This window comes from Pseudophryne corroboree, chromosome 10 (assembly GCF_028390025.1).
Source record: "Pseudophryne corroboree isolate aPseCor3 chromosome 10, aPseCor3.hap2, whole genome shotgun sequence".
NCBI lineage: Eukaryota > Metazoa > Chordata > Amphibia > Anura > Myobatrachidae > Pseudophryne > Pseudophryne corroboree.
In genome coordinates, this window is record NC_086453.1 from 350,989,628 (window position 1) to 351,012,654 (window position 23,027).

The 23,027-nt window shown below is 46.6% G+C and overlaps 1 protein-coding gene across 2 annotated transcripts in view; it reads left to right on the plus strand.

The window, feature by feature from the left end:
* Positions 1-22,416, plus strand: part of LOC134966725 (pulmonary surfactant-associated protein C-like) — a 27,537-nt gene extending 5,121 nt beyond the window's left edge. For both annotated transcript variants that reach the window (XM_063943706.1, XM_063943705.1), the window contains exons 2-7: positions 12,107-12,182; positions 12,287-12,424; positions 13,133-13,270; positions 15,051-15,167; positions 18,382-18,504; positions 22,025-22,416. In XM_063943706.1, the coding sequence (XP_063799776.1) occupies positions 12,107-12,182; positions 12,287-12,424; positions 13,133-13,270; positions 15,051-15,167; positions 18,382-18,504; positions 22,025-22,084 (652 nt within the window). In that variant the 3' untranslated portion in view covers positions 22,085-22,416. The remainder of the gene's footprint in view (positions 1-12,106; positions 12,183-12,286; positions 12,425-13,132; positions 13,271-15,050; positions 15,168-18,381; positions 18,505-22,024) is intronic.
* Positions 22,417-23,027: the final 611 nt, after the last annotated feature.

The following is a 23,027-nucleotide window of genomic DNA, read 5'->3' on the forward strand; positions in this document are numbered from 1 at the left end:
GCTGCGTATAGTCAGAGCCGGCCCTAACCAATATGATGCCCTAGGCAAGATTTTGGCTGTTGCCTTCTAGCACCGCCGCTAGTTCCACCTCTGACCCTGCACCTCTTTCCCAGCACCATCACCCCTCACCCATAGCAGTCCTCATTTTGGTGCTCGTACCCCCTATTTTTTAAATAGGAACAGTGCGCACATTTGGTGCACAGCCCAAAAAGGGGCGTGTTCTTGCTGGGAAGGGGCATGGCCACACAATAGTTCCCCCAATTCAAATTACTCCACACAGTACTGCAACTTTATTCACATTATATCATACGATAGTGTCCATAATTCATATTACATCCCACAGTAGTATCACTTTACCTTATATTCGTTACTCCTTACAGTACTGTCCCTTATTCACATTACATCACACTGAATTGCTCCTTATTCACATTACACCACACCATATTGCTCTTTATCCGCGTTAGACCACACAGTAGTGCCCTTTCTATACGTAACGCCACACAGTAGAGCACCTTGTACAAATAATGCTACGCATTAGTAATGCCTTTATACACATAATACCACGCAGTAATGCCCCTTATACATCTGACACACATTATTAATGTCCTTATAAACATAATGTGCCTTACACATTATGCCAACCTTTATTAATGCCCTTATACACATAATGTCCCTTACCCATACGCCGCACATTAATGCATTTATACAGAACACTATTGCACAACCAACTCACCCGCACACAACACTCACACAGCCGATAATACTGTGACCGCTGCCTCTGCTTAGATACAGATGTGTCCTCATACCTCTTGTCTCAATACACTATGCAGCTGGAGATGCCTTTTTTGCCGAAAAGTCAGGCTCCTTTTTTGCCAAAAATGCATCTTATTTGCATTGCTATACGGCTAGGATGCACAAGCAGCTTCTGCTGATTATAATGAGATTCCGGCATGCCTGTGGCCCTCATTCCGAGTTGTTCGTTCGCTAGCTGCTTTTAGCAGCATTGCACACGCAGGGCCGGCTCCAGGCCTACTAGTACCCTGAGCGAGAACATGTAAAAGCACCCCCCCCCCTGGGTGTGGCCTCCAGAAAAGTGGTCGTGGCCTCATAACTTCATATTATATTTATTAGACTATAAATAAATATATTTTCACACCCCCTCTACGCACACAATTAGCAGCCTTACACATAACAGCCACAGTAGTGTTCCTTACACACAATGTCTCCAGTATAGTGTCAGATACACATAATGTCTACAGTATAGTGCCAGATACACATAATGTCTCCAGCATAGTGCCAGATACACATAATGTCTCCAGTATAGTGCCAGATACACATAATGTCTCCTGTATAGTGCCAGATACACATAATGTGCAGTGCCAGATACACATGATATACACCCCAGCAGTGCCAGATACACATAATGTCTCCAGTATAGTGCCAGATACACATAATGTCTCCAGTATAGTGCCAGATACACATAATGTCTCCAGCATAGTGCCAGATACACATAATGTCTCCAGTATAGTGCCAGATACACATAATGTCTCCAGTATAGTGCCAGATACACATAATGTCTCCAGTATAGTGCCAGATACACATAATGTCTCCAGTATAGTGCCAGATACACATAATGTCTCCAGTATAGTGCCAGATACACATAATGTCTCCAGTATAGTGCCAGATACACATAATGTCTCCAGTATAGTGCCAGATACACATAATGTCTCCAGCATAGTGCCAGATACACATAATGTCTCCAGTATAGTGCCAGATACACATAATGTCTACAGTATAGTGCCAGATACACATAATGTCTCCAGCATAGTGCCAGATACACATAATGTCTCCAGTATAGTGCCAGATACACATAATGTCTCCAGTATAGTGCCAGATACACATAATGTGCAGTGCCAGATACACATGATATACACCCCAGCAGTGCCAGATACACATAATGTCTCCAGTATAGTGCCAGATACACATAATGTCTCCAGTATAGTGCCAGATACACATAATGTGCAGTGCCAGATACACATAATGTCTCCAGTATAGTGCCAGATACACATAATGTGCAGTGCCAGATAGAAATGATATACCCCCCAACAGTGCCAGCTATACATGACATGCCCCGCAGCCGTGCCAGCTACGCACAATATGCCCCCCAGCAGTGCCAGCTACACATGATAGTGTTCACTTTTTAGGGCAGGGTGCTGATCACAGGGAGGGCACATTTTTAAGTTAGGAGGGCAAAATGATGTACATACTGTAATGCTTGGTGCTCATCTACCTACATGGTAAAGCATGGACAGTGCGCCGCGTAGGCGCGCAGCAAAAATTTAGTGGCGTTGCTTCGTGGGAAAGGTGCGTGGCCACATAATAGTGGCAATTCACATTACACCACACAGTAGTGCAGTTAATACACACTGCACCAGGTAGAACCTCCTAGACACTTTGCGCCAGGCAGAGCACGTTAGACACTTTGCGCCAGGCAGAGCACGTTAGACACTTTGCGCCAGGCAGAGCACGTTAGACACTTTGCGCCAGGCAGAGCACGTTAGACTCTTTGCGCCAGGCAGAGCACATTAGACACTTTGCGCCAGGCAGAGCACTGAGACTCATTGCCTAGCCACAGACGCCTAGCGGGAACACTACATAATATGCTCCCCAGCCGTGCCAGCTACACATGACATGCCCCCCAGCCGTGCCAGATGCAGAAATGCCCCTACAGTGCCATAAATGCCCCCACAGTGCCAGATACATAAATGCCCCCACAGTGCCAGATACAGAAATGCCCCCACAGTGCCAGAAATGCCCCCACAGTGCCATAAATGCCCCCACAGTGCCAGATACATAAATGCCCCCACAGTGCCAGATACAGAAATGCCCCCACAGTGCCAGATATGCCCCCACAGTGCAGATAAATGCCCCCACAGTGCAGATATGCCCCCACAGTGCAGATAAATGCCCCCACAGTGCAGATATGCCCCCACAGTGCCAGATAAATGCCCCCACAGTGCCAGATAAATGCCCCCCACAGTGCCAGATAAATGCCCCCACAGTGCCAGATAAATGCTCCCACAGTGCAGATGTGACCCCACAGTGCCAGATAAATGCCCCCACAGTGCCATCCATAAATGTGCCCCCCCCCCCAATACCTGCGGCGCTGGGAGGGGGAGGAGTACTGCTGTCCGAGTGCGGGCGGGTGCAGTTCCGGGTCCAGGTGCGGGCGGGCGGGTGCAGGTCCGGGTCCGGTGCGGGCGGCCTCCAAAGAGCTTGTGTGCGCTATGCGCGCTGCGTGGCGCCGGCATCTGACGTTAGACACCGGCGCCGTGCAGCGTGCATAGCGCACACAAGAGGTCACGGCCGGGCCAATGCTGCACAGGGCTGGCTCCAGCTTCGAATATGGCGGCGCCAGCGCGTGGCGCCCATTAAGGGTGGCGCCCATTAAGGGTGGCGCCCTGCGTGGCCGCTCTATTCGAACATGCCTGGACCCGGCCCTGTGCACACGCTAGGCCGCCGCCCTCTGGGAGTGTATCTTAGCTTAGCAGAAGTGCGAACGAAAGGTTAGCAGAACTGCTCGTAAAAAGTTTCATGCAGTTTCTGAGCAGCTCCAAACCTACTCCTACCTTGCGATCATTTCACTCAGTTAAGTTCCTGCTTTGACGTCACAAACACGCCCTGCGTTCGGCCAGCCACTCCCCTGTTTCCCCAGGCACGCCTGCGTTTTTACCTGACACGCCTGCGTTTTTTAGCACACTCCCGGAAAACGGCCAGTTACCATCCAGAAACACCCACTTCCTGTCAATCACTCACCGATCAACAGAACGACGAAAAAGAGTCGCTAGACCTTGTGTAAAACTGCATACTTTTGTGCGAAAGTACTTCGCGCATGCGCCCTGTGGGCCGTACGCATGCGCAGTTTTGCCGCTTTTTTTACCTGATCGCTCCGCTGCAAAAATCGTCAGCGAGCGATCAACTCGGAATGGCCCCCTATAATCTGTGTGCCTCTGTGGCTGTATCTGCATACGAAATGTTACGTTACAGTGATTTACAGGAACACACTGTGACGTAGCATTTCATATGCAAATGCAGTCACACACAGAAGGCATGCCGGATATCATTTTAATCAGCAGAAGCTGCTTGTGCCTCTGGGCATTCCAAATGCCATAGGGATTTACCTAGTTTGCATATGCCTAGGGCTATCTCTGCGTATAGTATATATGATATCCGTGTCCCGGCTCTGTTACTGGACACTTTGCATAAGTGCATTAGAGTATGTGGAAATTATATATATATATATATATATATATATAAAATAAAGAAAAGATGCCCATTCACAGAACAGAAGATTCAGTTGTGAAACAAGGAGGAAGCAGAGATACCTGCTTTTACGCTCCCACAGTTGGGTAACGGACTTGCGCACCGATCACCACCACTGCGGGGCTGACAGAGCTCTCACATTGCTCGTGAGCAGCCAGCAGGGCATGCACAGATCATCTACGGTGGGGTAGTTCTGGGATGTCAGGGCTCAGGCGGGCAGCAGCAGCTGTATAGAGACTCCGTGTACTGCAGGGACTGTGTGTGCACTGTGCTGCACGGAGCAGTGAGCTCTGGGAAGGGCTGCTGGGCTTCAGAGTCCGGTGCTAGATGGGGTCAGGTCCACCATGAGAGACACTACAGGTGGACTGGGTGCAGAGGAGCAGCGGGCCCTGGATGCGGTCCGGGACCCATAGCAGCTGCACCCACGGTAGTTACGCCACTGGCTGCTAGTCAGTTTGGTGTTTGCAGAGTAGAGAGGCATGCTGCACAGCTCTGGTCTCCTGACATGGGCCCTCATTCCGAGTTGATCGCAAGCTGCTTTCGGTCGCAGCGCGGCGATTAGGTGAAAAAGCGGCATTTCTGCGCATGCGTACGGGCCGCAGTACGCACGCGGTAAGTACTTTCACACAAAACTATGCAGTTTTACACAAGGTCGAGCGACGCTTTTCTGTCGCTCTGTTGATCAATGAGTGATTGACAGGAAGTGGGTGTTTCTGGATGGTAACTGGCCGTTTTCCGGGAGTGTGCTATAAAACGCAGGCGTGTCAGGTCAAAACGCAGGCGTGCCTGGGGAAACGGGAGAGTGGCTGGCCGAATGCAGGGTGTGTTTGTGACGTCAAAGCAGGAACTAAACTGACTGAGGTGATAACAAGGTAGGAGTAGGTTTGGAGCTGCTCAGAAACTGCATGAAAATTTTTACGAGCAGTTCTGCTAACCTTTCGTTCGCACTTCTGCTAAGCTAAGTTACACTCCCAGAGGGCGGCGGCCTAGCGTTTGCACTGCTGCTAAAAGCAGCTAGCGAGCGAACAACTCGAAATAAGGGCCATTCTTAGGTGGTCTGCTGCAATCTATACAGATAGTTTGTTCCCCCAATGCGAGCAAGCCCCGTATGACAGGACCACATAGCCAGCTAAAGCATTGATTGATTGATCTATTGATTGATTACTAACAGTAATAACTATAAAGAAAAGTAACTCAGAGACTATTTAAAAACAAGCTTCCAATATCCCAATGAGATTTTTAAAATGGAAACTGAATCCAAATAAACAGCAAATCACAGGCCTCAGGCCAATCGAGATTCACACCAGAGGTTCAGTCTAGATGTAGATGATATGTAGATTGATGATATAATAGTAATATGCGAAGATAATATAAGATGATAAAACAAGATGATAAGATAATATGATAAGATAATAAAATGATTATTTGACTTAAAGATTATATGAAGATTGTATGATTTGATGATACTACTCTGCATCTGTGGAGAAGCTAAAATGCCAAATAAGAAAGAAAACATTTGTCCTGTTTGGTGCCAGGGCCGGCAACAGAAATCTTGGGGCTCCGTACAGTGATATCACTGGGGCCCCCCTCAGATGAGATCCTGGCCAGCGGAGCCGCTGCCATGTCCCGTAACTGCCTGCAACAGAGCAGAACCCGGAAGAGCGGGCGCACACTCGTGCCGCACAGTCACTGTGTGTGATTGGCTCCTGTCACTCTGAGGCTTTGGCCACACCGCCTACAGCTCACTGCCCTATTTGGACAAGACGGCGCCCATCCCTACTGGGTACTTATCAGCATATACTTGGGGCCCCTCTGATCCTTGGGTCCTGGTACAGGTGTCCCCTTTGTACCCCCCTGTCGCCGGCCCGGTTTGGCGCACTAATATAATGCTATTTAAAAGGAAAGGTAAGAGTATAAAGAGGTGAATAAAGTGATTAAAAAAAAAAAACACGTTGACCCACTGTGTGTTTATTTGTTGTTATAGATTAGCATGTATATTGGGTGTTAATTGATTCAATGCTGGCAATCCAGTGCAGTAATAATATATTAATACATTACACCCAAAAAAGATTGTTATTCATACGAGGGCTGACTAAATGACACATTAATAAATACTAATGTGGCAGATTTTCCTCATTGTAGTGTCATACTGTATATATAAACGGGTTCAGTATGTTATCCCGGTTGTTGGGATGCCGGCGGTCACATGACCGACACCATACATAGGTGACCATATACTGCAGTGTAATTAGATATCCCTGTGAAAAACAAGTGCAAGTTCACATTAACGTACATACACAACTACAATGGCAGATCTGACACTTAAATAAAAACAAAAAACTTGAGAGCAGCATGTGATGGAACAAACGGCGGTGCAGCTGGTGCCACGCACCAAAGCCCGCAACAATGAGGTGACCCATAGCGGCACTGACAGCAGTACTGATAAAGAGGCACACTGACTTATTACTGTACGTTGGACCTGGTTTCCTCCACTCCATCACAGTTTTGCCCCTGCTGTGTTCTCTGCATTGATTGGTGACTGAGTGAAGGTCAGTTCACTCACAGCATACACTTTCTCTCTCTGTCTCCCTTCCTCTGTTCCCCTCTCCCTCCCTTTCTCTCTCTCTCCCTTCCTCTCTCCCTTCCTCTCTCTCTTTCTCTCTCTCTCTCCCTTTTTCTCTTCCCCTCAATGTTTCTCGCTCTCTCCCTCTTTCTTTTCTCCTCTTTCCCTCTCTCTCTGTTTCTCCCTCTCTTATTCCCTCCCTCTCTTCCCACCTCTCTCCCCTCCTCTCTCTCTGTTCCTGTCCCTCTCTCGCCATCTCACTCTCTCCCACTCCCTCTCTACCCCTCTCTTTCCCCCTCTCTCCCCCTCCCTCCCTCACCATCTCACTCTCTTGTCCTGTCACTCTCTTCCCCTCCCTCCATTTCTTTCCCTCCCTTTCTCTCTCCCTCTATGCCCCTCCCCCTTGCCATCTCACTCTTTCCCACTCCCTCTCTACCCCTCTTTCCCCCCCTCCCTCCCATCTCACTCTCTCCTACTCCCTCTGTACCCCTCTCTTTCCCCCTCTATCTCCCACTCCCTCCCTCACCATCTCACTCTCTCCCACACCCTCTCTACCCCTCTCTTTCCCCCTCTTTCCCCCCTCCCTCACCATCTCACTCTCTCCTACTCCCTCTGTACCCCTCTCTTTCCCCCTCTCTCTCCCACTCCCTCCCTCACCATCTCACTCTCTCCCACACCCTCTCTACCCCTCTCTTTCCCCTCTCTCCCCCCTCCCTCTCTCGCCCTCTCACTCTCTCCCACTCCCTCTCTACCCCTCTCTTTCCCCCCTACCTCACCATCTCACTCTCTTGTCCTGTCACTCTCTCTCTCCCTCTCTCTCTCTCTCTCTCTCCCTCCCTCCATTTCTCTCCCTCCCTTTCTCTCTCCCTCTATGCCCTTCCCCCCTCCCTCTCTCACCCTCTCACTCTCTTATCTTCCTTTTTACTTTTACATTTTAACATCTTGCATTTGTGGCCTGCATACTGCACATCCTGTGAGGCCACACCCCTTTTCTGGGAGTACGCAAATATAACCAGCTCCACTAACCACCCCCCCTTCCCCTATTATGGTGCGCCCCCCCATTAAATTTTCTCCTGGATCCCCCTCCTGAACAACAGCATGCTTGCAACTCCAGACTGCAGGTGCTAGTACTAGGTCCGACAAACACACAGTAGCCTGTTGCGTGTTTGTAGTTTGCAGTGCACTGGGTTGCAGTTGCAGCTAGTGTGTCTGAGAAACAATCCCACATACACACTAACAGTCACCCTTCCCGAGAACCTACTCCATCTACTACAACCTTTCATCGTAACGGCTTCCAAATGGTATTTTTAAAGCAGAACTACAGCTCGCACCCTCTCCATACACTCTCCTGTGTGAAATGGTCTCTGATCACAAGGCAGGGACTCATAAGCAATCCAAAACATGTGATATATGAAATTTCTGGAAAAAGTAACTTTTTGCCTGATTTTGAGAACTGAACTTGGTGGAAGTCCCCTAGTCGGGACTCAGAGTCACCCAGAAACCCCAGATTTGGGTGTTTTTGCATAATTCCAGACCGAACATGCACACCTCTAGCGCACTGGCCGGCTTCCTGTTCTGCGCTGGAGCATTACGTTTGCAGTGGGGGCTTTCATTAGGATATATAATTGCCGTAGTAAGGACATCCTTTGGCGACTTACAGTGGTAGCTTATTTTGTACAATACGTAAATTACCACTGCAGTAACATATTCTACGTACATATAGCATATACCCATTCATCTTCCTCATTCTTGTTGATGTTTGGTGTTCTTACACTTTGGTATAATATACTGTAGCTATTGTTAGACTGTCCTTCATTGCCCAGAATCCTGCTCCTGTCCCCACCCGGCACACAGGCTCTGTTATTTTTTACGTTACCTTTTTGACAGCTTCCTTATTTGTAATACCTTTCTCTAATCCCTAGAAATAATTCTCGTGTTTGTTTAATTTTCAAATTGGAATCAATGCCTTTATTGCTAATTCTTCCTCCAGTGTTTAACCACTGTGGCACTCAGTTCAAACTTCCTTAGGTGGGGTACTTATCATTGCTATCTCCATAAATACCCCAGGCGGTGCCAGACATCTTCAACAGATTGCAGCGATGGAGCAGAAGAGCACAGAGCATCTCAGCATGGACCTTCCAGTGAGTGGTACAGCTCTACATACTTCCCCTTCATATGGTATTAGAGTAGGTCCTGCAGTCTTACAATCTAGTAGCAATGTATAATAGATACACTATGTAGAGTACTGTAGACAATTTTGGAGCAGTAGTGTTAGGGTATTGTTTAGATGGGCTATAGCTGCAGGCCTACAATATAATTACAGTAGTAGAGGGTAATAGAGGCATTGGTGTGTTAAAAGGAGAAGTATTGGGGTAATTTAGTACTGGGGAAGTGTTTGGATGGGTTATACCAACAGGTTTATAATCATGTAGTAGAGCAGTGGTTCTCAAACTCGGTCCTCAGGACCCCACACGGTTCACGTTTTCCAAATCACCCAGCAGCTGCACTGTGTATCACCAACTGTCACATTTTAAAAATCTACAGGTGACCTGCAAAACATGAACCGTGTGGGGTCCTGAGGACCGAGTTTGAGAACCTGTGTAGTAGAGGGTTATAGAGACAGTAGGTGAGGTAAAAAGAGAACAGTTACAGTAATTTACCATTGGAGCATTGTTGTATGGGTTATACCAGCAGACACTAGTTGCGGCAAGAAGGGAAGCTTTGAGTAATGTACTGTAGTATTCAGGATGTTTGGCTGGGTGATACCGGCAGGCTTACAATCTAGTAATAGGGACACTGGGTGGGTTAAGAAGAGAAGCATTGGAGTATTGTAGTATTGGGGAAGTGTTTGGATGAATTATAGCAACATGCATACATTCTAGTAGTAGAGAGTAATAGTAGGGACACTAGGTGGGGTAAGAAGAGAAGTGTTGGAGTAATGCAGTATTGGAGTACTGTTTGGATGGGTTATAACACCAGGCTTACAACATAGTAATAGAGGGTAATAGAGACACTAGGTGGGGTAAGAAGAGAAGTGTTGGAGTAATGAAGTATTGGGGTACTGTTTGGATGTTTATACCACCAGGCTTACAATATAGTAGTAGAGGGTAATAGGGACACTAAGTGGGGTAAGAAAAGAAGCACTGGAGTAATGTTGTATTGGGGTACTACATAGTAACATAGTTGTTGACGTGGAAAAAAGACAATTTGTCCATTGAGTTCAACCTATATTTAATCTCATTGTTAAAGGTTATATCCTTGGATTTCTTTTTCTGCAAAAAAATTGTCTAACCCTTTCTTAAACTTATCAATTGAGTCAGCTAGTACAACTTCTCCAGCAGAGAATGCCATATCTTTACAGCCCTCTATGGGTTATACTACCAGGTTTACAACATATCAGTAGAGAGTAATAGAGACACTATATGGGCTAAGAAGAGAAGCGTTGGAGTATTGTAGTATTGGGGTACTGTTTGGATAGGTTATACCAGCAGTCTTACAATTTAGTAGTAGAGACACTATATGGGCTAAGAAGAGAAGAGTTGGAGTAATGTAGTATTGTGGTACTGCTTGGATGGTTTTTAACATCAGGCTTACAACATAGTAATAGAGGGTAATAGAGACACTAGGTGGGGAAAGAGGAGAAGCATTGGAGCAATGTAGTATTAGGTTACTGTTTGGATGGGTTATGCCACCAGACTTACAATATAGTAGAAGAGGGTAATAGATACACTCAGTGGGGTAAGAAGAGAATTGTTGAGGCAATGTAGTATTAGGGAAGTGTTTTGATAGATTATACCACCAGGCTTACAATAATAGTAGTAGAGGATAATAGGGACACTAGGTGATATAAGAAGAGAAGAGTTGGAGTAATGTAGTATTGGGGTACTGTTTGGATGGTTTATAACACCAGGCTTACAATATAGTAGTATAGGGTAATAGGGACACTAAGTGGGGTAAGAAGAGAAGCATTGGAGTAATGTAGTATTGGGCTACTATTTGGATGGGCTATACCACCTGGCTTACAATGTAGTAGTAGAGAGTGATATGGACACTAAATGAGGTAAGAAGAGAAGTGTTGGAGTAATGTAGTACTGGAGTACTGTTTGGATGGGTTATACCAGCAGGCTTACGATATAGTAGTAGAGGGTAATAGGGACACTAGGTGGGTTAAGAAGAGAATCATTGGATTAATGTAGTATTGGGGTACTTTTTGGATGGATTATACCACAAGGCTTACAATATAGTAGAAGAGGGTAATAGAGACACTCAGTGGGGTAAGAAGAGAATTGTTGAGGCAATGTAGTATTAGGGAAGTGTTTTGATAGATTATACCACCAGGCTTACAATATAGTAGTAGAGGGTGATAGGGACACTAGGAGGGATAAGAAGAGAAGTGTTGGAGTAATGTAGTATTGGGGTACTGTTTGGATGGTTTATAACACCAGGCTTACAATATAGTAGTAGAGGGTAATAGGGACACTAAGTGGGGTAAACAGAGAAGCATTGGAGTAATGTAGTATTGGGGTACTACATAGTAACATAGTTGTTGAGGTTGAAAAAAGACAATTTGTCTATTGAGTTCAACCTATATTTAATCTCATTATTAAAGGTTATATCCTTGGATTTCTTTTTCTGCTAAAAATTTGTCTAACCCTTTCTTAAACTTATCAATTGAGTCAGCTAGTACAACTTCTCCGGCAGAGAATTCCATATCTTTACAGCCCTCTATGGGTTATACTACCAGGTTTACAATATATCAGTAGAGAGTAATAGAGACACTATATGGGCTTAAAAGAGAAGCATTGGAGTATTGGGGTACTGCTTAGGTAGGTTATACCACCAGACTTACAATAGAGTAGTAGAGGGTGATAGATGGGTGATGGCTGTGAGATATCTCTGGTAAAGGCTGTTATTGGAGAATCACATCAAGGTTAGAATGGTCAGATATAAATCATTCCCTTCATGAGTAGTCCACGTCACACCCCGGTCGCCTCACCAGCCACCAGTATAGAGGTGATAAGAATGCCACTCTGCATCTCCCCTACTTGTGTATGCGCAGTTCCGGGGCATGCTCATTATGGGTTCTGAGCAAATGGGCACATGTTCAACTCATTAGCTCCTCAGTGACTCAAAGCAACTCTTGATGTCTCCTATAGAATTAATAGAGAAAACGTACCTCACTAGAGCAAGATACGGGGATAACTTTGTTTCTTTACACAGTTGTGGTAAACCTAGAAGAGACCAGGCAATAGGAGTGGCAATGGGCAGCCAACTGCAGAAGAGACAAGTGTACTGGGTACATTGAAGTAGGATAATTAGACCTGTGTCTTTGATGTATACATTTGCAGAACAACATGTTACAACAGATTAAGTGAGTTATATATTTCTCTTTTCCGTCAGCCATACAGCCGCTTCCCCAAACCGTCAGAGAACGGCAAGAAGTGGATTATGGGAATTGCACTTGGCTTGCTTCTGGCTTTGATAATTATTGGAGCCACTTTAATTGGAGTTTACATGACGCAGAAACACACAGAGATGGTAAGTAGGACTTAGCCCCTTCCTGCCCTCACGTAACAACATGTAAATGAAGTCATTGGACAGAAATTCTATCGCGTGATCCCTATGGTAACTCAGAAATCCTCCTAGGGGGAGATTTATCAAAGCTTGGCAACGGATAAAGTGGAGAGATAAAGTACCAGACAATCAGCTCCTAGCTGTCATTTTTCAAACACAGGGGGATATGTACTAAAGCCTTGGAGAGAGATAAAGAGGAGAGAGATAAAGTACTAGTCAATCATCTCCTAACTGCCATGTTAAAGGCTGCGGTTAAAAAATGAGTTTAGCTGGGTACACACCTGACGACACGTCGATGGACCTGCCGCCGCGTCGACCGAGTGGCCAATCAAGGTAAATATACACACTTACCAATTGGCCGCTCGACGTGTTGTCAGGACACGCAGCTGGGCAGACCTGCCCACCTGTGATGATATATCTGAATTTATATCAGCCATTGGCCAATGCGGTATGTCTGTGAATGACGTCGTTCACAGACATATCTGGGGCACACCCACCAACGGGCTCGCAATATTCCTTTTTTTCCGTCATTTTTCAATACAGCCTATGCTCCAAGATCCGGCTCTGGTTATGGATGTGGGAACGCATTTTTTTCTAATTTTAACCCATAGTCACTACAAACGATCCCAATGCACATTATCGTTATATCACTGTAATCATTTCCTCTTACAGATGGTGACAATGGCCTTTGAGTCCCAGGATGGGGAAAGCAGCCAGCAGACAGTTTCGGTCGATGAGCGGGAAAACGTAGCTGTCATCTTTCTAAGCACGGAGAAAAACTCAGCCACGGTTCTCTTAGATTACACACGGGTGAGTATTGGGCATACATCCTGAGACTGGCCCGTCAAAGCCACAAGTTAACCCTTGCTGCTTCAGGCCGGTGTCGCCAGGGCAGCTGCAATAAAAATGTGAAAAGATATAACTTGACTGCGCAAATGTTCACCTGCAAAGAAAATAGTCTCAAACACTCACCAAAAATAGTTTTATATTTAATAGAATGTGAAAAAGTGCAGAGCACAATAAGGATTTTAAATACACATAAACTAACAGAATAAAATGAAATAATAAAAAATAATAAACACTAATGAACAGCAATAAGCACATATGTTAGCAGCTAAAATAAAAAAGGTATTGCTAAAAGCAACTAAGAAATAATTAATGAGTAGTTATGAGTGCTGTATATTTAGTTCTGGTTGTGACCTTCAAAATTAGCTGAAGATCAATATCTAAATTAGGTTACATAAATTAGAAACCGAAAGGTCCTTATAAAGTATATTTCTGAACTGGAATCTAATAATAATATGAACAAATGTGTGGTGATGAGCAGGGCTCCAAACATGTGAAATGGTGCCTGTTATAATATCAACACAATCCCAGCTTGTGCGATGGCCAATGGTCAAATAACCGGGTTCAAAGTAACAGTACCTTGGTATAATAATGGCACTTGCAGCCCAGAGTTCTGGATCTGGTTTTGGTTCCTGTCTAGTCAGACCCTTAGGTGCATTTATGTGTGTGTCTCGACAGATGGTAAATGTGGACCCGACTGTGGGAATTCTGTCCCTGGCAGGCTGGTACTTTCGGACAGGTCCTACAATCATGTTATACAAATATTTCCCCATGCTTCAGTGCATGGGATAGCGGGATAAAAGGTAGAGACACGGTGTGGGCATTGCTGGTGCCATCTTTTTTCATCTCAGCTGTGTATCCCAGATTTGTCTGTAATTACGGGTCAGTAAAGTGGGCTATCTGAGCTCAATGTATTTCCTTGCTGCAGGCACTTTCATTAGGAGCATATACTGTATTATGTAACCATTACTTCCTTCTGGTATGTACTTGTGACAATCTTATTATATCCATCTGAGAGGGTGATATTCAGAAAATGTATGCTATTAGTGCAAAAAATGTCATCTATATACCTGTCATAGAGGACCAGATCCACAGCGAACTTACCAACCCCAATTAGCCTCTCCTTTTGAAGGCCCATGTAGAGGTTGGCAAAACTCAGTGCAAACGTGGTCCCATGTGTCTGAATAAAAAAAAAAAAATGGTGATTGAACAAGATTATTGTGAGAAAGCATAAAGGAAATACACAACATAATGAACTTGTGTAGACTTCCTGATGTGGGATTGTATGTGTACAAAGCTTGCACATCACCGACGGGATGTAATAAAGTTAGAGATCTCTGATTTGGTGGCATCCCGCATCTCCGGCAATCTCGGATTCCAGATGCCATAAATAGATATACCTGTTGCCAAATTATGGGTTCTACCAATTGGAGAAACTGGGTGTGCGTCACCTTTACACCACTGTTTAAAAATTGCCTTCTCTGACATTTTCCAATTTTTGGAAAGGGGGGTAGCTTTATTGTATTAAAAATGTCATGCGGATCAACGTGTTTTGCTAAATACTATAGAGGCCCATGTTTAATAATGATATATATTCATTTATTCAGTCTTGTTTTTTTTGTTTTTATGTTTGTACTTTATCATTTCTGGCTCTATGTGGATGGAGAGAATGTTTCTATCATTTTATCATCTGTTCCCTGTAAATCAGTTACTGACCGGTGACGATTCATCTCTTTCCTCATAGAACATCATTGGAATCCGGATGTCAAACAGCAGCCAGTGTTATGTACTGAGAATGAATGAATTCAGAACCCCCTCTATACGTGATATACTGGGCAGGATAAAGAACTTCCAGGCAAATGTAAGTAATATATCAGCATGCATGTCCTGATATAACTTTTCTCATGTGATATGGTCCCTTTGGACTTCTTGTATATGCTGGACATGAGAATTTCAATATATAGGGCTCCACTGAGTATGAAACTTAATGTCAGCGGCATATTTAGGCCCAGATTTATCAAAACTTGGAAAGTGAAAAATAACACGGTGATAAAGTACCAACCAATCAGCTCCTAACTGTCATTTTTCGAACACAACCTGTAACATGGCAGTTAGGAGCTAGTTTGGTTTTACTTTATTACCGTGCAAGTTATCACTCTCCAAGGCTTGATAAATGGGGGCCAGAGTTTAGTATCACAGTGATACTAATGAATATGCAGACGGCATTGAACATTGCTTACCCCTCTGGCAAGGCCCTGCTGTACCAGTGACGGGCTAATGAACAATGAAACCAGAAGGGCTGGAAGGTTTTTGTTGGGTTCCGGTAATGGGGACCGTACCGCTAACGCCTTCTATAGATGGTTATGTAGCATTAGTTACAAACAGTTGTAAGTCAAGTAAACTGCTAAATTAAGAACTGAGGACGTAACCCATTGAGTACCAAAAGGTCTATATCTTGTTCTTAAATAGGTCCCATAATAACTTTCAAAGGCAAAGACTACGGCGGTGGTTCCTGCACTGTACGCTCTGGCACACCGGGGAGTTGCAGGGCATTTCAATTTCTTAAGGCTCTAGTAGGCGGCTTTAGTGTGGAATTTAGAAAGCTTTAGACACCGTTAGCCAGTGCAGCCTTAGTCTTTGCAGAGCAGACTGGAAGAGGGATCTGCAGGATGCCACCCCAGCAATGGCCGCCCACACACATATTCATGGTCAGAAGACCACACATGCACAGTCACGTCAAGGATTCCCCAAGAAGTATTAGCAATCACATCCCTACTTACACACCGCAGGGACGGGCTCTGTCCGTGTGGGTGATCATTAATACATTCCCGCAATCTTTAATTTCATATTACTGCGAATAGAACCCGATAGCTGATAAATGTGCCCTAAATGCATAAGAGGGGCATCTTCACTGCCAATAATTGTGATAAGAATGATAATAAACCACAAGCCAGCCGAAAATGACTTGCTTAAGTCTGACGCGGCACAGGGGATGGTGACACCCGGTACAGTTAACACTCTCCCTTCGTGCGCCAAAGCCAGACCAAAAAGGGGACGTGGCCTTATGGGGAGGGGGAGAAGCCCCTGTTACATTACTCCAGGGGCGTGCCCAGCATTCTTGGAGGAGACGCTAGGCTGCTTCGGGAGACCCTGGCTGGACTGCTGGCTCCTCTTCAGTGACAGAACCAGGTGCTGCACAGTGCAGCACCTGGTTCCCTGTTACTGCGATGGAGTCACCATTTTGGGCCCCTTGTGATGCCCAAGGCCTAGGTGCCTGTCCAGCAGTAACGTGGCCAATTATGGAACACATGGACTGACTCATAGTTGTACGCAAATAAGTAAAAAGACGCTGACTGCCAGCTTCTGTGATCCACTACACTACAGCATCGGACATCACAGTAACCCATACTTGCCTACTCTCCCGGAATGGACGGGAGGCTCCCAAAAATCGGGTGACCCTCCCGGCCTCCTGGAAGAGCAGACAAGTCTCCCGATTTTGCTGTTCCCCCTTGCCCGGCCGCCCACTTTGAGAGTAAAGTGGGCGGTCCGGACAGTCTATGACGCGATTCTTGTTGAATCACGTCATCATAATCACGCCTCCTGCTGTAAAATGCCGGTTGTAGCGACATTACAGAGTGGGGGGCGTGGCTTACATATTGTCCCGAGGTAGCCACGCCATCGATCCGCCTTCCCCCAATTCTGCCTCCACCCCGCCCCCTCTTCTCGTCATTGTCCCGCCCCGGCCCTCCACTGAGCCTACCTGGCAGCTTTCTCACGGAGAGAGCTGCCAGAAAGTAGGTTAGCATGTAGTAACCCTCAGGCAGACTCAAGCATGCGGCCCAGCTGTTCACAGGGAATATGCAGTCAGCTGACCCTGCAACACTTAAATTGCACTGGCCCAGGGGGCAGATGGAACCCTGCCCCCCTTCCCAGCCAGCCCCTGTCCTCAGGTTACCATACCTCCCAACATGACCCTCTCCAGGAGGGACACAATGCTCTGCTCCTGGACTTCCATCTTAATGGATGATTGCCATCACCTGTGCTGAAACACCTTTCTTAGGTGAAGAGTCCAGGAGCAGAGCACTGAGTCCCTCCTGGAGAGGGTCATGTTGGGAGGTATGGGTTACTCATGATATCTGGTGAAATCACACTGTCAGGGACAGGGCTGTTTCTAGCCAATTTGGCTCCCAGTGCGAGATTTAAAAATGCGCCCCCCCATGACATAAAAAAACGTGCCCCCCCCACACACCTAGATGAAAAAAACAACAACTTGCGCGCGCCCCCGGCAAGGGGGCGTGGCCTCATCTAAATGGGTGTGGCCTCGTCTGAAAAGACTACTTCACAATCCAGTTTTTGACCTTGCTCCAACAGATCACGACCACCACAGGAAATAAAAATTCTACCATATTAAGCCCCACACAGTAATGCCCCCTGCACCATATTATTATACCACACACTGCAATGCCCTTGATACAATAAATCCCCACATTACGGCAGGTGTCCCCATTTTACACATTGAGAGAGAGAGAATACTTACAGAGGCGATTACCGCTCTTCGGCCCGCCTCGCCAGTCGCTCCTCGCGCCAGCCTTTCCCTCTTCCTAACTTGGATCCCCCTCTGTACTCCGCTCGGGGGGGGGGGGGGGGGGAAGTTTCACGGAGTGACGGGGTTGCGTCGTGACGTAATGACGCAACAGCGTCATTCCGTGAAACTCCGCGGGTTACTCGGGGAGAAATAGGAGGGGGAAGCAGGGAGCCACAGTTAGTGCCGCACTGCTCGCCTGCCCCAAGAAACGGCCCTGGTCAGGGACAGTGAAGCGCCATCTGAGAACGCAGCCAGTGGCTTCAGCCAGCCCAGAAAACAGGGACGACACGCCCCCAGTGTCTGGTACGCTGCCCGTCGCTGCCTCCAAACACCAGCAGCAGGTAAATCATGCACAGATCAAAAACCATCGCAGGTTTCCATCAACTTCGGAGTTCCATAAATCTCTGAACCTGAGGTGGAGTTATTGAATATGTGATCTATTCCACGCTTTTACTAATGTTTATATTATCTGTATTCATTATTTCCCCAGAATATTCCCGTTGATGATAAAATAACCTACAGCTTCATATCGGATGAAGAAGCAAAGCCTGCAGCTCTTGGGATCAATGTAAATATTCTCTGCAGCGATGTCGCCATCTACTGGGCCAAAACGGTAAATTAAATCTGTTACTTACAGCTTACATTTTTTGCACAATTTATATATATATACAGAAACTGACCTGGTAAAAGAGTTATTAACCTATATATACTTTGGGCCAGTATCATCTGACGATTGTTTAACATGCCCCTGACACCCCTAACCCTATCACCTGTATTTCCTGTGTCTGCGGGCACATGTGAATAAAGCTTGTATAGATAATACAGTATGTGCAGATTCCATAGATTTGTACATGTGATATAGGTAACACACTTCTTATTTCTCTACCCTCAGTGACACGCTTAGGTTCTTGCAGCTAGCTCTCAACTGCTTGGACGCAGTTAGTATAAAACCAGGGTCGTGTGGTGAGGTAAATAGCTGAGGAGGCGCCGGCTAGTACCAGAGCCAGATTTACACACAATATATGAGTCATGTGGGCATTATACACAGGTGCAGCAGTATATACAGGTGGGCATTATACACAGGTGCAGCAGTATATACATGTGGGCATTATACACAGGTGCAGCAGTATATACATGTGGGCATTATACACAGGTGCAGCAGTATATACATGTGGGCATTATACACAGGTGCAGCAGTATATACATGTGGGCATCATACACATGTGCAGCAGTATATACATGTGGGCATTATACACAAATGCAGCAGTATATACAGGTGGACATTATACACAGGTGCAGCAGTATATACATGTGGACATTATACACAGGTGAAGCAGTGTACACATGTGGGCATTATACACAGGTGCAGCCATATATACAGTAATGCTGGGGGGTTACTGCGTCACCTGTCAAAGACTTTTTACTTCAGAGTTTTGACTATAAAAATGATTAGAATAATGCAAAGAAGATATTTCTAATATGTTCATTGTATTTTTCCTATATTTTATATAGTCAAAACTCTGGCTTATACGTTAGTATAACAGGAAAGCCTCACCTCACCGCATGTCATTGTATAAAACCTCTCCCTTGTTCTGCAGTTATAATCATATATGATTGTTAGTGGGGACAATGTCTGGCTAATGGAGAATACTGTAAAACCTAAAAACTGGTTTGCTGAGAGCACAGGACACAATGACAGCATCGTGCATTAACTGCATTTCCATTTATGTTAGTATCACACCTCTCAAACTCCACCGATTGCAGTACTATATTGTAGCCATGGAAACCTTTGTTTGCAGTCTGTATATCACCTCCAGTAGTGGCCGAGGCCATGAATGGGGCTGTTTGATGCGGGTAAGGGGCAGCCTGGTGCTTTAATACCATGAGCCTAGGCCGATGTGGGGGGTGGGATGGGGGGGGGGGGGGGATACATGCCATTACCTGGCAATGCCTCCTACCTTTATATATGTTGTTGCAAAGTTGGTAGGCATGCATCACAGATACAGTATATATATATATATATATATATATATATATATAAATAAATGTGTGTATTTCCTATATATTATCCCAGATCTGTGACTCTGTGCCTCATTTCCTAATGCTGGGCGGAGTCACAACGCTGGGTGGAGTCATCAGGGCGGGATGTACTAACTTCTACCACTGCAGTATCTGGCTTAACGCATCCTGTGTGGTCTTCTCGGTAACAGGATCGCAGGCGGCTGCCCGTAATTTTCTCCTCACTGCGCTTCCGCCTCATCACCGCCACGGCATACTTACCTACTCTCCCGGAAGCTGCGGGAGGCTCCCGTTTTTTGGGGTAGCCCCCCGCAACCTCGGAAGAGTGGGCAGGTCTCCCGCATCCTGCTCGCACCCTAGTGATGCGAGCAGGATGGAGAGATAACCTCCCGCGGGTGGAGAAGGGGTTAAAATTACGCAAATCGCATCATTTTAGCCCCGCCCCCTTCCCGCGGACCCGCGAATCGCAGCATTTGCCGATGCGGGGGGCGGGGCTTAGTGATGTCACAGTCTGACCCCGCCCCCCGAAGACACTGCAGCGTCTCCTCTCCGGGCTTCTCCCGGAGAGGAGAAAGAAAATGTAGGTAACTCTGCGCCACGGCCACTCAGTCCTGAACTCTCCAAAGCAGTTGATCTGCGCTGCGCTCCCCCTGTCAGTCGCGCGTGCGCACCCTGGTTATGGCACACAGCAGAGACATTAACGAGGAGAAAACACAGGATGCGATAAGCCAGATACCGCACCGGGAGAGGTTAGTACATACCGCCCCCTGAGTCACACAGTCACAGATCTGCCCAAATATATAGGAGAGGTGGCTGGATGCAGGCCATGATCCTTTTACTTTCTGGTGAGTAGTTGATGCATCTATGACGCAGAGGTCACGCTCCCTGCCTGACCACACGCTGCTGCGTCTTTTTCCATTCTGAACCAAACACCCGCCCCTCCCGCACCCACCCTTCCCCCACCCACAGGAACCCCTGCGCCCACCCCTCCCCCACCCGTGGCACCCCCGCACCCGCCCCTCCCTCATCCGTGCCACCCCCACATCTGCCCCTCCCCCACATGTGTCATCCCGCACCCACACCTCACCCAGCCATGGCACCCTCACCCTTCCCCCACCCGCGCCAGCCCCTCCACCACATGCGGAACCATCGCACCTGCCCCTCCCTCGTTTGCAGCACCACCAGACCCCCTACCCAAACTGCGGCACCCCCGCACCCGCCACTCCACCACCCGCAGCACCTATGGACCCCATCCACTGCACCCCCGCACCTGCCACTCTCCCACCCGCATCAACCCCGCTCCTCCCCCACCTGCTGCGCCTCCCGACCCCCTACCCCACTAGCAGAACCCCCGCACCCGTCCTTTTCCCACCCGCAGCGCCTCCCTAACCCCTCCCCCATCTGCTATAGCTTCGCCCCTGCGGCACCCCCGCATCCACCCCTCCCCCACCCACGGCACCCCCGCAACCGACCCTCCCTCACCCCCAGCACCCCTGGACCCCCTCCCACATCCGCATCTCCCACGCACCCACCACTCCCCCAACCACAGCACCTACTAGGTGATTCATCGTTCCCTGCATGGCCCCTTAAGCATCGCATGCCCTTTGTCCTTGCAATATTTAACCACTCACAAAATTATGACTGGAGGTAATACTCCTTATAATAAAAATATTACACGCCTCAAGGGTGTGCAAGTGTTAAAGGGTCATAGCCCCTTGTGACCGTGTGAAGAGCGCCTGTAGGGTGCGATGAATCACCTAGTATATATATATATATATATATATATATATATATATGTATATGTATCTCAAATGGCTGCTCTTCAGTTTGCCGGCTGTCGGGATCCTGGCGCACAGTATACTGGCGCCGGAATCCCGACAGCCGGCATACTACCACTTTTTCTCCCTCCTGGGGGTCCACGACTCCCCTGGAGGGAGTATAAATAGCGTGGCGCGGTGAGCGCAGCGAGCCCGCAAGGGGCTCATTTGCGCTCACCATGCTGTCGGTATGCTGGCGGTCGGGATTCCGGCGCCGGTATGCTTGTCGCCGGGAGCCCGGCCGCCGGCATACCATACTACACCCATCTCAATCACTGGATATACTTCTCTTTACAGGTGAATCTAAACTATGGGAAACGGAGGCAAGATAAGGTTGTTATCATAATTATCACTTAACGTCCAGGAGTTGAAAACCTCCCCGGTCACAGGAGTCCAGACTCTGAATAAACATTGCGCTTCCCTCTTCCATTGTGTGCAGTCTACAAGTGAGGCAAGAACATGATACACGAAGCCATGGAACACACTCACTCCTGTAAGGACATGGCCTTAATGATGTCCTATAATACCCTCAATTATCCATGTAACAGTGATCAACAAATTATTTGTATCTTTTATTGTGCGCAAAACCAGCACTTCAATTCCTTTCCTTTACAGAGGGCTTCCAACTTCACTTAACTATGACGGCTTGTGCGCGTCATCCTGCAACATTTATTAAATCGATTGCTTGATCTTGTGTCCTTGTGTCCTCTTTTATCCTATGAGGCAGTGGTAAAGATGTGTGTTATCCAGCTGCAATGGAAAGAAATACATTTTAGCGGAGAGAAGACAGAAAGAGCAGTAAGTTTAGTAAGAGTTACATGAGGGTAGAATCCAGTAGGTGAAAGACGTCTGATGCTGAAGGAAACATTCATGGGATAAATATGAAATGACACATTTGATGAAAAAAAGAATAAAATAAAAATATGCCTAAAATAAAATACAATAAAATTAGAAAATATATAGTAATGAAGAGTGATATAGAAGTTATAGGATGTGGACTTATATACAAATATATATACTTCAGTGTTGCGATGGTTGATAGTCTGGATGCTAGTGTACAATGGGTAGTGTAGAATAATATGAGGTGAGGTAGGTGAGCAATGTATGATCTCTACATAGGTAGGTTAGAGATGAGTAGGGTAAAGGTAATGGTGTGCATAATTGTGTGACTCAATAGACCAGTGATCTTCAACCTTTTTTAACTCGCGGCACACCAAACAATATTTTAAAATTGGCAAGGCACACCATTAGTTTCCCACGGAAAGAAAACACACACATTGGCCCTCACAGTAAAAAAAAA